Raw genomic sequence first — 17058 nt, 5'->3', positions numbered from 1 at the left:
GACATTGTTGAAGGTCATCTCGTTTAATGTCTCCGATACAGGCAAGAAAAAGCGCAAAGGAAAGAAAAAAAAAAAAAACCTTCTTGATTACCAATCCTTATATCAGTCATTAGTAACGAAGAACCATTTAAGAGAGATAGAAAACTCTTTACAGTTGTATTTTAAATAAATTTAGAAAAAACGCCATTTATTGTTAAAAAGTATTAAATTTAAAGAGCATATTTTGAAGGTTTGCGATTGTTTTATTTACAGAGTGGTAACATTAGGATTAGTAATTAGAGTAAGATGAAGATCTTGTTTTTATTGCACCCTACAGTAGTTACAGACCAAGATCAAGTCTTGGAAAGCAAATCTAAGCTACCACCGAATGCAGAGGTGAACCAACAAGTAATAGATCGAGTAGCAACGGGGAAAGTCAGTTTGGACAAGGATCATTATGATAAGGTAATATATTTCAACCCCAATAAAGAAAGGAGTCTTCCAGCTCTGACCATGAAGATTATATACGACAGCTTGAAGTCAGATGGCGTATTTAGTGGAGACTTACCGCAGGACCAAGATTTGGATGTCATGATGACTGGATTTGTCATCGACGCGAATAGGGAATGGGTGAAGCCTAAGCAGATGGAAGCGGTTACTTTAAAAAGGAAAAAGGCAGGTAATAAAGTAAGTTCCTCACTTATCAAGAAAGCTGGCGCGTCTCTGGTTTCTGGCTTGACTGACTCTTCTGCTTCCAACTCTGATGAGGACAATGTGATGAAGAAAAAATTAGAGGAGACCAAACTAGCATATTTTAGTGACTCTGATGAGGAGTCTGATAATGATTTGATAAACGAAAACGAATTAATTAAGGACTCGCTAAGTAATGATTTAATTATTCCTCAAAAATGTCAATTACCGAATGGAAAGAGAAGGAGGAGAGCATGCAAAGACTGTACGTGTGGAATGAAAGAATTAGAGCAGCAAGAAGAAGAATCTCAGAGATCATTACAGGATTCAATCTTAGGTAAAATGGCACAGAGTGCTACTCAGGAGGCTATCAAGATTGAGGAGAAATTGAAGCAACAGGTCAGATTGAGTCATGATGATGTTACAGAGATCGATTTTACCGTACAAGGTAAAACTGGTGGCTGTGGTTCTTGTGCATTGGGTGACGCTTTCAGGTGTGATGGCTGCCCTTATTTAGGTTTACCACCATTCAAGCCTGGTGAAGTTGTCAGGATTGACGACTTTGGGGAGGATATATAATATCCGTTTAGTAGTATGATTCAAATCTAGCTGCTTAATGACATGCTTACCCGTACTAATGAAATAAGTGGTACGCTGGGTAATATCTGTACTAATAAAAGGCTCGCTTCATTATTCATTTTCTTTCTTCTGGTCATAAGATTATTAATCAGTGGCTCCGGCTGTAACCATTCAAATAAGTGTTTTCTCTTTCCAGTAAATATGAGATTCGTCGGAGACTATCAGAAGAAATATGAAGAATGCCAGAGAAATTATTTATTCAATCTAAAAAGAACGACCCTTTTTCAAGGCTTATATTCGAGTTTAATTAATGTAATTTAATTTCCTATCGCAACTAGGCTGAAGGATTCTGGTGTTCAACATTCTCAATGAAGGAAGAATATTGGCAATTTTTGGCAAGTTAGATGGCTTCATCGTTGAGCATCGTTTTCCTCTAATGGTATCATTTCTAATGAGTTATTAGCCACAAAAAAACAGATCTTGCGTTTTGTAATTCGGTTACCAAGGAGGATAGTAAAGACATTATTATAGCCTATTTTCGCAATATGTTACGACACGATTTGAAATTGCAGAGCAATGTCATTGAAAATACACTTCTTCTTGGATCCGACTGTTGAGGCTGAATTCAATGGCCATGATACTTGTTGATGTTGCCTATGGTATTTCTCTGTTAGCACAACGTATATCATTTTAATAAATGGTTATGGAATATAATTAATATGAAGACATACTACGTATCTGAATGAATTAGAGGAAGTGAGAGAAAAGAGACCTTCTATCTCATATTCAAAGATATTTGGCAATTTCTAACAAATTTGAATCTGGATCCCGTATATAAACACCGCTCATTCTTCCGTTTGCTCCTGTCATTGGAACTGGTCCCTTTTCTTTCAAAAACATAATAACTTCTTCTAATGACTTGACTGGCAGTTCCTCTGATTCTAAAATAAAGCAAATATCTGCTGAACCAGGGATTGGATTCTGGGCATATGGTTCAAGTTCTTTACCCTTTTCGTGCAAATTAATTTTGGAATTACCAAATTTCAAGGCATACCTAACTTGTGACGGATTAGACGGTGGATTAAATTTTTGAACTTCCATCCCTAGAACTTCAGAATAAACTTTACAAAATCTGACTATAGGTGCAACTGTCAAAACAATGTAGTCTAGTGACTTGATTTGAATCATCTTATGCATCTATATCACATCTGACGTAAACTTCAAATGAACTTTCAGATGCGAGCACTCGAGGTTTTCATATTAACATTGAAGACAACTACCATAAACCAGAGACTACAATTGAACTTCATCATAGAATAAGAAACGAATTGAAGTTGTTGCAATTTAAAAAAGCGTATTCGTCTTCTTTTTGCACCCTAGGAAAAAGGAAAATATACTATTTGGAAGATATCTCTAAAATGCTGACTGTCTAAGTTATGCCATAATACCATCATAGGAGTAATAGGTATAAATGAAAGACCGATGATTTAGAATAACTTAGACCTGGCAATACCAGAACTGAGATAGTTGAAAAGTGTATATTAGTTCCAAATCAGCGTCAAGCTTTTTGAGCTTATCAAGTATCTTTTTTGAGGCTGCAGAGAACAACGCCATATATTTTTTAGGTGGCTCCTACAATAGCAACAATCGAACATAATCTTAACCCAAGATTGCGTTAGTCAGAACGCTACTGATCTTGCGCTCTGCCTTATTTAGTTCAATACGTCAACCTCGATATGCACACAAACTTACCTATCAAGGCTACGGTCTGACATATTTGATTGCAATACTAACGAGCCTTATTGATCGAACGAACAATGACTTATATGGTCGTCTATAAGTAAGTGAGTTATTGTCCCAACTGAAATTGTGTGTCTTTTATTATCAGTTGCACCCAATGAAATACGCATGTCAAGAAACAAATAGAAAGATGTATTATTCATCTATTACGATGGGACCACTTCCTAATACAGAGCGAGCGCAAAATCATAAAGATTTCCCCCAAAGTAGCCAGCATTGAGTAGCAAGATAAGGGGATTTAAACGTTTCTATTGCAATAGAGTAATAGCGTTGAATGTGTCGAAAGGGCCATATTCTATGTTCTTCTCTTTATTTGGTTCTTCATATCTATTCAATCTCATTATATATTTAAGCTTTTATTCATAATGACCCTTGGTAACGCACTCTATTATTCGCTACAGCGTCGCACCATGGTCAACTCAGTGTGTTTGTCGTAAGTTCAATTTTGACTCCCTTTGTCCGAGGTCGATCTCAAAAGCGTCGTTTGCGCAGCTATGGAGCACTGAGCTAGTTCAAAAAACATAGTGTAGATCGGAATAATTTCCCGATGCTCAAAACACAGAGATGCGCACGCACTTTCGGTCAGATTTTTGGTTGCAGAGCTTCAAACTTCTTGGCAAGATGTATTAGACAGGAGAAAAAAGAATAGATCGGCAGTCTTTGAGCATACGAGAACGCAGGATCATGCGATGTTGGAGAAGCGTTGGATAGTGAGCTTGTGATATCGAAGCAGTTAACAACAGAGCCACTTGCTAGCAACAATCATAAAATTATAACTACAATAATAATCTTCTCGCCTGCTTTATTGTTGTTACTGTTATTTCGTGAATTCAAGGTTCGACCATAACTGTTCGAAGGAATTGAGCCCTCCGTTTTTAGCATAGTAGCATCGATCTTGTGAGCCAATAATTAAGGAGGAGCTGTATTCGGCCTATTGTTCCGAACGTTCAGATTGACGCCTCATGCGCGCGTAACTATACAAACATGCAGCTCCCGAATATGATTCAAGCACAACTCAAACTAATGCAGACGAATACAGCAACATACATTCCCGATCCCGGACATAATCGTTTCAAAAATCATCTATTGTGGCTATATCGAAGCCCCCCGCAAATGAAGGCTCCTTCCCCCACCGCACTGTGTAGGCCGAGGGTTTACTAAAAAGCCACCAAATTGGCTCACCGCTATTCAAATCTTAGGGAGAGATATCTCCCCGGATGTCGTAATATCTAGAGAGACATACCGTCGATGTGATGTTCTTCTTCATGAACTTTTCCCCTAAGACTTTTTCCGAAATACGCAAATTAACGGCTTCACTTAGACCTTACATTACATAACTCTTGGCAACCTTTGAAATTAATATCGTTCATTACATGTTTAGATTTATATAAAACCAAGTACAACTTGTATTAATCATTTTATCAAGAACTGAAAACTAGACTATCAAAATCACTGTATCATTCTTATTCATTCACTGCTGAGATGGCATATTGAATACATCAAAGCCGTAGTTCGTTGCGGAAACCGGAGTTGGTAACGATCCATACCTTTGCATTTGAGCCAGTTGAGCTGGGCCAGGCATAGGAGCTGAAATCGGTGGTGCAGCACCTTGTATATGTCCAACGTCGTAGTTCACTATGAATTGTTGATTCCCCATGTAATCTTGGTTCAATTGGCCAGGCATCACAGACAACGGACTGAGTTTCTCGTGCTGAGCCAAGTCTGTGTTATATTGAGACGTTGTGAATTGTTGATACGGATTAGAAAGAACAAATTGTGTAAAGGGTTGAGAATTAGCTTGTTGTGCTTGTGGGTTTTGCTGCTGTTGTTGTGGTTGTGGAACTTGCTGATGCGCTTGGATCTGTTGTGGTTGAGCAGCCTGCGGCTGTGTTTGTTGAAAGTATTGCTGGTACTGATCTTGTTGCATTTGCAACATCTGTTGGTTATGTAATTGAAGTTGTTGCTGCCTTAATGCCTTTTGACGACAAGCTGGGCATCCTTTATTTTTTCCGTTTCTTCTTGGGGCATACCTATAACCAGGATACTTCCTTGCATGATTTTTCTTTTCTTCCTCTGCCAAATTGTTCCAATGATCTTTCTCATCAGGTGGTAAAGCCCTCCATCTTCTTCCTAATTCTCTGCTAACTTCTGGGTTGGTTCTAATAACTCCACCTTCATCCAATACTGCCTGGTGATATTTTTGTCTAAACAAAATAAATGCATTTCTTGGTCTTGGAATTTTGTTGGGGCTTGATTTACAAGTACACTTCTCTTCAATGATCGAGGTGCCAGATCCCTGGCTGCTGAAAGACGACGCAGGAGTTGTACTTGCTGAAGAATTATTGGAAAAGATTTCTGGAGATGATACTGGTTGGTACATTTTTTGATCAAAAGTAGGAGCCATGAGAAGAAGTGTCGGTGACAATGGTGCATTGTTTGTATTGACACTGTTACTTCCAGTAACACCAGAGATAGAACCGTTATTTGTAGTATTATTCGCAGAATTGCCGATTGAATTCATTGGCATTATCTGTGCCAAAGAAGGCAAGTTTTTCGAATGAACATCTTCCATGCTATGGTGAAAATGACTAACTGCGGTAGACATTCGACAATTATATATTTTTTCTGATTTGAAACCAAATAACAAGCGTCTAAAAATTGACGAGAAATACCTTCTGTGACAACCTGATGAATAAATTTAAAGTCTGCACTTTAAAAAACTAAGCCTATAAGGTACTGTATGTATATATTTGTAATATTAGGTTGATGTATTTTTTACCATTTATGAGTGTCAAGATGAAAATTTATCTAAATTCTCAAAGGTTGGTATACCGGTACTGAATAGAGTTCAGCATGTTAAAAAATAAATTAAGGAGTATTAGCCTTTTTATATATCAACGCAACTGAAGATTTATAGAACAGGGTATACAAGATGCGCACAATCGATGGTAAATACGTCAATTGCCGAATCTATAGAGACAGCTATTCAACATCTGGGGGTTAGGCGTCTGTACACAGTTACACGTACATAGTACCTACATAGTACATTCAATTTACCGGAGTTTATAAGGCAACTTCCAAACTCGGACAGCTCGGTGGTAACGATGACCGGAAGAAGTGAAGTCACAGTTTCTACCTATTGCATCGTTAGGACGTTTCTTCGGCAAAGATGCAGTGCTCAAAGTCCTTAAAGGCAGACAGGGGAGGTATGCAGAGCAGGAACGATGATATAATGTCACAAAAAGGATGATTGTGGAGTCTTACGTTTAGAATTGACGCAAAGGTTAGGTACCAAAGGGGGACAAGGTGATTGCGGCTCGGAGCTATTAAGTTGACGACGGCACATCTGGTAATCTAAGGCAAAAGAGGAAAACTTTCGTTCTGTGAGACACATACGTACATGCAAGGAACGGGTTATTGCAAATCTGCGAAACCGGTTTTTATAAGGGAAGGGTGGCTGTGGGGTACCGTTTTCGGCAGACGCAAGTGGGCATAATTACTCTGAGCTCATGAAATTTTGCACTGCCGGAGCCAGGATAGTAGAACGCATCCTCTTTTTGCTGAAGTTTACCTCGACTTAGCGACGAAGTCATCATCCCCTGCGCTCGGACTCCGACTGGCGCTTTAAAGTAATTCACGTTTTACATGCTATTGTGATCCTGCGTTTGCAGGCGGAGCCTTATTGTAGACCGGCATCGAGGTAGCATTTTATGATGGATCGGCGGGAGCCTTGATAGCGAGGGACTTAGAGCTAGCAATGATTTCGCACTAACAAGGAGCTCAAGTATGTGAGTTGATAAAGATGGAGGAATTTACAGAACTTAAGGAATATTAGGATCGGAGTATCCTTATCGTGACAAGGTAAGCGATTCGTCATAAACTCTGCGTTCTATATTGTTTGAATAGCGAAAGAAGATAGCAGTCAACAATGCTGGTGGTATTTGTAAGTATTGACTGCAACCCCACTTCGGCCAGCGCTGTATCTGAAACGGCCTCTTTGGTAACAAAACTTTTGAACAAATATATTAGGAGAGTGATGAAGGTGTCGTCTGAATCGAGAGAAGTAGTCTACTAGCAACATTTCTAGTTTTCTTTTGAAATACTGGGCCCCAGAGCTACATCTTCCTTCGTTTAGAGTATTTATGCCCGTTTGTTTAGCGATGCGCTACAATTGATTGCATGCTTTTGCGCTTATTGAAATACTCAGTAAATGTTTGCAAAGCCTACTTGCCCGCCACCGCATTTCAAGTCCCCCATCTATGTCGGATTTAATACCGACTGACAGAGTCGTGCGAATGTCGCACTGTCTAAGTGATCTCAAATCACCACTTACACACTTGAAGCGCTAACACAACGTATTTACAGTGAGTCGAATTGCAAAATTCTTGAAGTATGTCTCTTATTGATGGCGATGAGTCTTTTCCTTATCCCACAACAATTTCGAGGTCAGAATTTCAAGAATTTAACGACCATAATATTGATGACTTTCTATATGAGCATCATCGCTTTTCATCAATAGACTCTTTAATACGAGAACTAGAAGAGCTATCTCATGGGCTAAATAAAGAGCTCTTGGATCTTGTAAATAATGAGTACTCGGGATTTATTGAATTGGGGAAGTCTATTAACGGTGGTTTGGAACTTATCAACTCGATTAAGGTTGACTTGAATAATTTCCGTAATGATTTAGTCTCAGCGAATGAAACTCTCAAACATTCGGTAGATGCGGTTGATACTGGACTACAAAAACGGAGATATTTAACGAAATTTAAGCTTTTGCTAAACTTATCAATTCTGGTAAACGACCAAATAACAAGTTTCGAAAGTTTATTACAATTCAATTGTTCCAGTTTGAAGTCAATGGTTTCGTTATACTTATCAATTTTAAAGCAGTTTGAATTTATAAAAGAAGAGTTGCCGGACAACACCTTTATTAAACATTTGAACACTAGAGTTTCTTCGATCAAACTAGAGCTAAGGTCATTCCTCGATGATCGTTTGATGACACTAAATCAAAACAGAAATGAAAAGAAGGTAGAAATATTTCAATTGCAAACTATTTACGATGTCCTTGGTGCTAGGTCTGAATTTTTGTCTATTTTAAAAGATAAAAAAATATAATGGAATGGGAAATGGTATGCAAAATCTAAAGAAAGAAATATAAATTTACGTAACGATCTTTGAGTTAAAATTGCCACAGTATTTCATCAATACTTTGGTCCATATCAGTCATACTCTTCATCTTTTGTATGGAGTGCTCATTACTACTTGCGAATTGACAATCTGATGCGCTTTCGAATCTTCATCAGTCGTTCAGATAAGATCAATTGTCAAAAATGTAGTGCATTAGTCGTATACGAAAAGTATCTTCTCTTAATAATACACATCTTCTTGCCGTTGGCATCATTACAATTTGAGTTGGTAGCAGTTTTCTGTCCTTGCAGCCTGTCGATCAGTGTCAGTATCATATTTACGCTTGTATCCAAGTAATTTTGTCGCGCTTAAGTACATTACAGCACCAACCATAGTACGAATTATTACCTTTTGATTTAAAAAATGATATCTCTAATACAAGACATTTTTACGTTCAAAATAGAACTTAATAAGTTAGGTATCATCATCGTGCTTTTGGCTTCTAAATATCATAGATCCATTTTCTGTCATTTGGCATAATCAATTTCTTATAAAATGGTCCTTGGAGAGTTTTTCATCGGTAGACATGAGTGGGAGAATATCGATAAGAATAAATTACCTACTGAAATTCCAGAGGTAGATGAAGTCGGTGCAACGTCAGCACCTTTGTTATCGGCATCATACTTCATTGGATCTAAGTGTAAACCTTTTAATGATGATTTCATGTTATGTAAAGATGAGAATAACGGAGGAACAGTGGAATGCTTGAAAGAGGGAAGGAGAGTGACGCGGTGTGCTATATCTGTGTTGAAGGATATAAACCAATACTGTTTTGATGAGTTCAAGTTACATTACGAATGTTTAGAGCAAGAAAATCATTCATTGGGCCATTGCAGAAATTCCGAAAAATTATTAAACAAATGTATATTTGATAACTTAAAATTAGAAAAGAAGATTCCAGGAGTGGAGAAGCAAATCCATTTAGTAGAAAATCCGATATATCAGGGCTCGTCGAAAGATAAAGCTAACGTTCAGGAATTTTTGAAGAGCAAGGAAACCAAATCTTAGTTTACTTCAGCTAGGACGATGCATTAAGTTCAGAAAATTACGCTTAAGGATATCTAGTCGGTATCAATACATATAATTCACCATATACAACTAGATTGAAATCAACTGTAGGACTTGATTCTGAAGGAAAAGCGAAAAAAAAAAAATTTCCTTTCTTTTCCTTTTGAATTGTATATGAGTAAGACCTTAAATTACTTCTGTTAAGAGAGTAACTATATTAGACCAAATTAAGGTCGCCTTTTGGTCCCTTATTGTCTTGAAATGTTTCATTCTTTTGACTCTGAAGAGGTTAACCATATATTTGATTATGTAATAATGATTTGTAGGTCTTTTTTTTTTTCCATTAAAGCGCACATAAACATCAGACTATTAGCACTTCATTCCGTTTTAACGTCTTCGATTGAGCTAGCCTGATGTTTGGTAGTAATACAGGAGGTGGGTTTGGCGGTAACACCAACAATGCCTCTGGAGGAGGCTTGTTTGGAAATAAACCATCGTCTGGAGGAATTGGGACCAGCGGAGGCTTCTCTTTCGGTTCACCCAACACTGGCAACAATAACAATTCAAATTCTGGAGGTCTATTTGGACAATCTAAGCCAACTACTACAGTTGGAGGAGGCTCTGGGTTATTCGGTGCATCCAATAATACTGCGAATCCTACGAATACAGCCGGAGGGCTCTTTGGTGCTACTTCGAATACTACAACTAATGCAAATAATACCACTAGTGGATTATTTGGAAATAATCCTACAAGCAATAATAACACAAATAATAGTAATGCCAGTGGAGGGTTGTTCGGCAATAAGCCTTCTGGATTTGGTTCTACTGCAAATAGTTCCGGAGGCCTCTTTGGCAGCACACAAAATAATACCACTGGCACTGGAAACGTATTTGGAAACAATCAGAATAGTAATACTGGCACCGGTGGTCTTTTCGGAAGTAACAATCAAACCTCTGCCACTGGCTTGGGGGGTGGTGGTCTTTTTGGAAACAGTCAAGCGGGATCACAACTGAATACTGCTCCCAAAAGTAATTTCAATCAACCATCTGGCCTGCTATTTGGTGGTAACGTATCCAATACATCGCAACCATCTTTTCTGTGGAGTTCTTCTCAGCAGACAGCGCAGCAACAGCAACAGCAACAGCAACAACAACAGCAACAACAACAACAACAACAGCAGCAGCAGCAACAACAACAACCTTCAGTAAATTTTTCGATATCTAACAATAACAAAAATACCAATTCAACGAACAGAAGTTCTGTGAATAGTACTTACACGCCTGCCATTAATGATCAACTAATAAAAATAGGAGAACAATGGGACCCAAACTCTCCCAAATGTACTTTAAAAACACATTTTTATAACAAGTTAAACGATCAAGAAGCTAATATGTTATTGAATCAACCTCGCCCAAATAATGAGACCCCAGAAGATTGGGATGAAGCAATGAACAAGAGGCCCAGCTCACTTCATTATCCTGTTAAGGTTACGTCATTTTCTGATGTTGCAAAGCGAATAGAATTGCAGTTGGATCATGTAGCTAAATCAAGAGTCATTTTAAATTCAATCAACGATAAACAATCTTCTTTATCTTCAAAGCATGATTTGGATAACACAACTAGAATATTGAAGGCTAAAGCAAAACATACTAAACTTTCAAGAAGATTACTTAGACTCGCTACCGTTTTGGCCATTATAAAGCTAAAGGGATATCCCTTACTTCCAGAAGAGGAAGAGATCTCGAAGCAATTTGAATTATTAAATTCTAAGCTCAGTGACCCTAACAGTTCAATTGGCAAACTCAACGATATATTTGCAAGATTAACTACCTTGAAAGAAAGAGCTGAAGACTTGAATTCTCAATTCGATAATTCGATCAATTCCATGAATGGCTTAAATTCGAAGGAGATCTTGGATAATACAGCATTAGAAAAAAACGGAGAAAGCACGGATGAAATAGTCAAAAAGCTATCTAATCTTTTATTAAAGCAACAAATTGGATTAAATTATATAAATGATATATTGGAGAAAGATCTTGAAACTGTGGAGAAAGTCTCCACTTAATTTAGAAACCCATTAAATCCTTTAGTTATTACATTCAACTTCAAATTCATTGTATCGTTAGGTCTATTTTCTTGACTTATTCCCTCTTCATCAGATGGGTCTATCAACTTTCTGTACCCAATAATCTCATTAATTGGATCCAATCCTTCCTTGATTTCCAAGCTTTCAAACTTATGAAATTTCTGAAAATTGTGCCTAATCTTTCTTCTGAAATCTTTCAATTCCTCTGTATCTATTTCAGTGTCGCTGACACTTATGAACTCGTCAGGGACTATTGAAGGACATAATGTAAATTTCTTATCGTATTTCAACCCTTCCTTTGATAATTTGTAATTAAAACTGACTTTTACTTTCCCTTTCCAATAATCTTTGTCACCAGCGACATAGGAGAACCTCGGTAGAGCAATTATTCTATTCAAATTGGTGATTAAATCATTCTTATTTTGTAGTATTTCTTTCCACCGTTCTCTCGATGCTGGAGTATCCATTGAGGTTTCCACTGAGCTGAAACTTTTAAATTGAGATGCAATTAATGATTGAGTATTACACGGATTGAACACCACATGTAGTTTTGACCCATATAAGTTAAATCTAGTCTTATCTCGTTGCATTACAAAATATTCAATATTTCCCAATCTTTTGAGATTTCTGTAAATATGATCTACCTCTTTAGAAGTAGTTGGTACTGGACTTAAATTGATCTTAGCAGACACATGATGTTGAAAATAACCAGCTAATTTCAGATTTAGCTGATATGGTTTCATATTATCTTCATTTCTTGAAGTATTTCAAATTATACGAATATATATATATATATCATATTCCTGAAATCATATCTCGATGAGATCAAAACCTTTATTTTTTAATTCTTTTTTATAAACAATCAAAGAGTCGATAATGAAAGGATGGCAAAGAATAAAGATATAGTATCACAGATTACAGATCTCCTATCATTGTACTTGAATAGAGATGTAAATGACAATTTAACTTTAGCATTAATTAAATTTTATAAACAAGATAACTCATTTGCATCATTCAGAAATCATTTGAATGTTTTAGGGTTAAAAGATGAAGAGAAGGTCAAAGAAGTCTATTCACGTATAAATGATAACATAAATATTCTCGAAAAGAAGCTAACTGGAGGTTCTGATATAACGATTCAACAGCGTTCGAAATCAGGGCAAAAGAAGCGACCTAAGATAAACTTAAATACGTACGAGGATGAGGAAGATGATGGGCAGCGCATAGAAGAAAGACAGGGATCTACTGCGCATGAGGAGCCACTAATCAAACTAGAGCTCGATGAAGAACTGCCCAAGCGAGATAAGATCAAATTTAAGAGAATAAAGAAAGAAGACGCTCATCGGATCAAACAAGAGACAAACGATACTGTTGTTCCGGCTTCAGAACCAAACAAGAAGTCGGAGAAATCAATCAAAAGAGAAAGTGTACCTGTTACGTTGTCAGATCTTGCAGACATTGAAAGAAACTCAATTAAAAAGGAAGAAGAAGATAAAGGTGATTTGAAAATAGATGATGAGCTTAATATAGAAAACGATAGAGAATGGTACATGTCCGAAGACTTTGGTAATGCTGTAGATGATACCATGTTTGATAGTCTGAACTATGTTACCCCAAAGCAAAACAATTCAAGTAGGAAAAAGATGCAATATGATGGAAATTCTGGTGGTAAATTTGATGATGTCACGGGCGAGTATATTGATTTTGATCATGATTCTAACTATGATGACTTTTCAAGGATTCCGGTTGTTTCTCATCTTCATATTCCTCCGTTTTTGGAGAGCCAGGAAGAGAGTATTTCCTTGCAACTTACTAATAACTCTGGGATGACCAGAATAGGTCCTACTATCAATCCCGTTAAAGATCCTAATTCTGAACTAGCTATTCTGGCAAAGAATGGAAGCTTTGTTGTTAAGGAAAAAAGATCTAAAATTGAGAGAGGAAATCAGGCAAAGGATAGATCAACACTTAGTGGAACGGCCATGGGCAATGTATTGGGTGTTAATGACAAACCTGAAAACGATAACTCGGATAATATGGTGGATGAGCAGAACGATGCCGTAACAGAGTCTGATAGGCAGAGAATTCTTCGACAGAGGCTATCTTTACCTGCGTTTGCAGTGAGAGATGATTTATTGAAAACCATTGATGAAAATCAAGTGACTATTGTCATTGGTGAGACTGGTTCAGGGAAAACGACACAACTCACTCAATACCTCTATGAGGAAAAATTTGGAAAAAGCTTATCACACGATGGTATCAGGAAAATGATTGGTTGTACCCAGCCTCGGAGAGTTGCAGCGATGTCGGTCGCAACTAGAGTCAGTCAAGAAATGGATTGCAAATTGGGTAAGGAAGTAGGTTTTGCTATAAGGTTTGAAGATAGGACTGATTTTAGCAGTACCGTTATAAAATATATGACAGATGGTGTCTTACTACGAGAAATATTGGTGGACCCTAACTTAGAAAACTACTCGTGTATCATAATGGACGAAGCGCATGAAAGGTCACTAAATACTGACGTGCTTCTTGGATTGTTTAAGCAACTCTTGAATAGAAGAAAGGATCTCAAGCTAATAGTTACTAGTGCAACAATGAATGCTGAAAGATTTTCTCAATTCTATGGTAATGCACCACAGTTTATTATTCCTGGAAGAACATTTCCTGTGGACACCCTTTTCAGCAAAAGCAGCTGTCTGGATTACGTCGAGGCAGCTGTGAAACAAGTCTTGACAATTCACTTACAAAATACTCAAAAGGGTAATGATGGTGATATTCTTGTCTTCATGACAGGTCAGGAAGATATTGAAATCACTTGTGAATTAATAAAAGAAAAATTAGAATTACTAGATGATCCACCACCTCTAGATGTTTTGCCTATATACTCGACTTTACCAGCGGACCTTCAGAAACGAATATTTAATAAAAAGAATTCCAGGAGAAGGAAAGTTGTTGTGGCCACCAATATTGCCGAAACCTCTTTAACAGTCGATGGAATCAAATACGTTGTCGATACGGGGTTAGTGAAACTTAAGGTTTATAACCCAAAGCTAGGGATGGACACCCTCCAAGTTGTTCCAATATCTTTAGCTAATGCTCAGCAACGTAGTGGTAGAGCTGGAAGAACGGGTCCTGGTGTCGCTTATAGATTGTACACCGAACGGGCAAGTCTCCCACAGGAAATGTATGTTCAGCCAATACCTGAGATTCAAAGAACTAATTTGAGTAATGTTATGTTGATGCTAAAATCTTTGAAAGTCAGCGACGCTTCGTTGTTTCCTTTCTTAGATCCACCACCACCGGATTTGCTAAGTTGTGCGCTTTATGATTTATGGAGTATTGGAGCGTTGAACAATCTCGGAGATTTAACGGATCTTGGTAAATCAATGACACGCTTTCCAATGGAGCCCACTTTATCTAAGCTCATTATCCTTTCATGCAAGGAAGAATTTCATTGTTCTGAAGAAATCATCTCCATAGTTTCAGTCTTGTCTGTGCCTTCTGTTTATTATAGACCGAAGGAGAGAGCTAGAGAAGCTGATTTAGCAAGAGAAAAATTTTTAATAGCAGACTCAGACCATTTAACATTACTTAATATTTTCAGACAATGGGAGCTAAACTTCAAAAAAAGTTCTAAAAATCTTACCAAGGTGAACCGATGGTGTTCTAAAAATTTTCTACAAGCAAAGTCTTTGCTAAGAGCCAAAGATATTAAAAATCAATTGTTGTTAATCATGAAGAAGAACAAATTGCCTATATTAGGATCTCGGTCAGATGAGGATATAAAGAAGTGTCTTTGCGCTTCGTTTTACCAACAACTGGCGAAGCTAGTGAAGATGAATATCAATGGCTCTTCTGAATTTATAAACCTTAGACATAACTACATGAAGATGTATCTTCACCCGACTAGCGCATTAAATGAAGGTGGATTGACTTCCAAATATGTCATATACCATGAACTTATTCTAACGTCAAAGGAATATATGAATTATGTCACTGCAGTAGATCCTTTGTGGCTCCTCGAGTTTGGATTTGTCTTTTACGAAGTCGCTGATAATTACAAGCACAAGTTAAAGCATTTAAATCTAGACCTAGATAGAAACAATTTCAAAGGGCTCCTTGAGGAAGATAAAACTAGGTATATGAATGAAAAACAAAAGAGACTCCATGTTGGAAGAAAAAAAGTAGTATCCAACCCTCAGAAATTTAAAATAAGGAGGAAAAGAGCATTTTAAAACGGATTATAGACCGAAAACCACTCTATTTTATTTTTAATACTTTATATACACAGAACAAACACTATATAGCACATTATTAATGAAGTATAATGTTGTCAATTAATCTTGCCTGGCCATCCTGTCTCTTCGGAACCCGTACAGCAGTAGATAATATAGCACCAACACCAGGCTCTACGTACTCTAATTCATCAAGATTATCAGGATGATTAACAGATACGTAATCGATTTCAAAATCTGGTCTTACAAGTGTCGATTTTACCTGCTCAAGGATCTCCTTAGTAGAAACTTTTCCATTTTGACGATGGTTTAAGTAAAAAAGTTCGCCCTTCCTTAAGGATTGATAGATGAGTGAACTCTCCTGTCTGACATCTTCAGACAAGTATGCATTTCTTGAAGATAGAGCTAGCATGCTCTTCTCTCTCACGGTCGGTAGCACCCTGACTTCAGTATCGATCAACAAATCTCTGACCAAGCTCCTAATTACAACGCACTGTTGAGCATCTTTCTGACCGAAGTATACACGAGTAGGACCAACAATGTTCAAGAGCTTTGTGACAACGGTGGCTACACCTCTGAAAAAATGAGGCCTGGTCTCGCCCTCTAGTTGCTCAGAACATCCTAATACATTAACGAATGCCCCCTTTTGTTTAGAAACATCTTGAGTAATGCCAGCTGGGTACATTTCTGATACCTTGGGGACAAAAACTGCGTCAACCTTCTTTTGCACGAATTTTTTACATAGGATCTCCAAATCTGAGTCTAAAGTCCTCGGATAATCTTCCAAATCCTCATGAGGTGCAAACTGTGATGGGTTGACAAATATCGAAACAATAGTTTTATCGTTCTCCTGTAATGATTGTGATACAAGCAGACAGTGACCCTCGTGTAAAGCCCCCATTGTAGGTACAAATCCCATCGTTTCTCTATTCAAAAGACATCCAAGTCGCCAATTTCTCACCTGCTGTACTGTACGAAATACTTTTATTGAGTTTGTCATTACAATAACAACGATAACTACTTTTCTTATAGGCTATTTTGAACCTTTGTGAATGGATTTTTATGTTTAAAATACTTTTATTCGCAGCCACCTCTTGCTCCAAGGTTATTTATAGTTGTTCGTATACCCGTTATAATGCTATGAGACACCTTTCAAATGAAAATTTACCTCTTCAGTCTAAGTAACGAACTTATTTACTTCAAATACGCCCTTTAGCTGCTCTATGTCTTCCACCTTTTATGTTAAATGTCTGTCTGTCTGTCTGTCTGAAATATTCTGACTCTTCACGGCATCTCATTTTTTTCACGCTCTCCGGAGTTTTCACTTCCTCGGCTTCGGTGAACACAGGTACCCGATGTGACCCCACAAAACAAATATATAAAGAGAGGGCCACATTAGCTTAAAGGCTATTAAGAATACGCTTTGGAAGGACGGACCCTTTCTTTGAAGCTGTATCAAGGAAAGAACGTACCATTGGGGCGATAGC

At 37.5% G+C, this 17058-nt stretch overlaps 8 protein-coding genes across 8 annotated transcripts; 5 read left to right on the top strand and 3 right to left on the bottom strand.

The window, feature by feature from the left end:
* Window positions 1-285: 285 nt before the first annotated feature.
* DRE2 (electron carrier) lies at window positions 286-1248 on the top strand (the record flags this gene model as incomplete). The annotated part of the gene is made up of 1 exon (XM_062952062.1): window positions 286-1248. The coding sequence occupies one exon, from the start codon at window positions 286-288 to the stop codon at window positions 1246-1248; it is 963 nt and encodes a 320-aa protein (XP_062809002.1).
* Window positions 1249-2034: 786 nt separating this feature from the next.
* On the bottom strand, window positions 2035-2445 carry PRCAT00002218001 (uncharacterized protein; the record flags this gene model as incomplete). Its single annotated transcript, XM_062952061.1, has 1 exon — window positions 2035-2445. The coding sequence occupies one exon, from the start codon at window positions 2443-2445 to the stop codon at window positions 2035-2037; it is 411 nt and encodes a 136-aa protein (XP_062809001.1).
* A 2074-nt stretch (window positions 2446-4519) lies between these two features.
* RFG1 (HMG domain-containing transcriptional repressor) lies at window positions 4520-5653 on the bottom strand (the record flags this gene model as incomplete). Its single annotated transcript, XM_062952060.1, has 1 exon — window positions 4520-5653. The coding sequence occupies one exon, from the start codon at window positions 5651-5653 to the stop codon at window positions 4520-4522; it is 1134 nt and encodes a 377-aa protein (XP_062809000.1).
* A 1787-nt stretch (window positions 5654-7440) lies between these two features.
* Window positions 7441-8169, top strand: PRCAT00002216001 (Golgi transport complex subunit; the record flags this gene model as incomplete). The annotated part of the gene is made up of 1 exon (XM_062952059.1): window positions 7441-8169. The coding sequence occupies one exon, from the start codon at window positions 7441-7443 to the stop codon at window positions 8167-8169; it is 729 nt and encodes a 242-aa protein (XP_062808999.1).
* A 567-nt stretch (window positions 8170-8736) lies between these two features.
* Window positions 8737-9249, top strand: PRCAT00002215001 (uncharacterized protein; the record flags this gene model as incomplete). Its single annotated transcript, XM_062952058.1, has 1 exon — window positions 8737-9249. The coding sequence occupies one exon, from the start codon at window positions 8737-8739 to the stop codon at window positions 9247-9249; it is 513 nt and encodes a 170-aa protein (XP_062808998.1).
* Window positions 9250-9662: 413 nt separating this feature from the next.
* PRCAT00002214001 (FG-nucleoporin) lies at window positions 9663-11315 on the top strand (the record flags this gene model as incomplete). The annotated part of the gene is made up of 1 exon (XM_062952057.1): window positions 9663-11315. The coding sequence occupies one exon, from the start codon at window positions 9663-9665 to the stop codon at window positions 11313-11315; it is 1653 nt and encodes a 550-aa protein (XP_062808997.1).
* A 905-nt stretch (window positions 11316-12220) lies between these two features.
* On the top strand, window positions 12221-15571 carry PRCAT00002213001 (DEAH-box RNA helicase; the record flags this gene model as incomplete). The annotated part of the gene is made up of 1 exon (XM_062952056.1): window positions 12221-15571. The coding sequence occupies one exon, from the start codon at window positions 12221-12223 to the stop codon at window positions 15569-15571; it is 3351 nt and encodes a 1116-aa protein (XP_062808996.1).
* Window positions 15572-15650: 79 nt separating this feature from the next.
* On the bottom strand, window positions 15651-16571 carry PAN6 (pantoate--beta-alanine ligase; the record flags this gene model as incomplete). Its single annotated transcript, XM_062952054.1, has 1 exon — window positions 15651-16571. The coding sequence occupies one exon, from the start codon at window positions 16569-16571 to the stop codon at window positions 15651-15653; it is 921 nt and encodes a 306-aa protein (XP_062808995.1).
* Window positions 16572-17058: the final 487 nt, after the last annotated feature.

The sequence above is a fragment of the Priceomyces carsonii genome (genome assembly GCF_900007245.1).
Source record: "Priceomyces carsonii strain CBS4050 genome assembly, scaffold: Debaryomyces_carsonii_scaffold_2, whole genome shotgun sequence".
NCBI lineage: Eukaryota > Fungi > Ascomycota > Pichiomycetes > Serinales > Debaryomycetaceae > Priceomyces > Priceomyces carsonii.
Note: the sequence above shows the minus strand (reverse complement) of the source record. Positions and strands in the feature narration are given on the sequence as shown.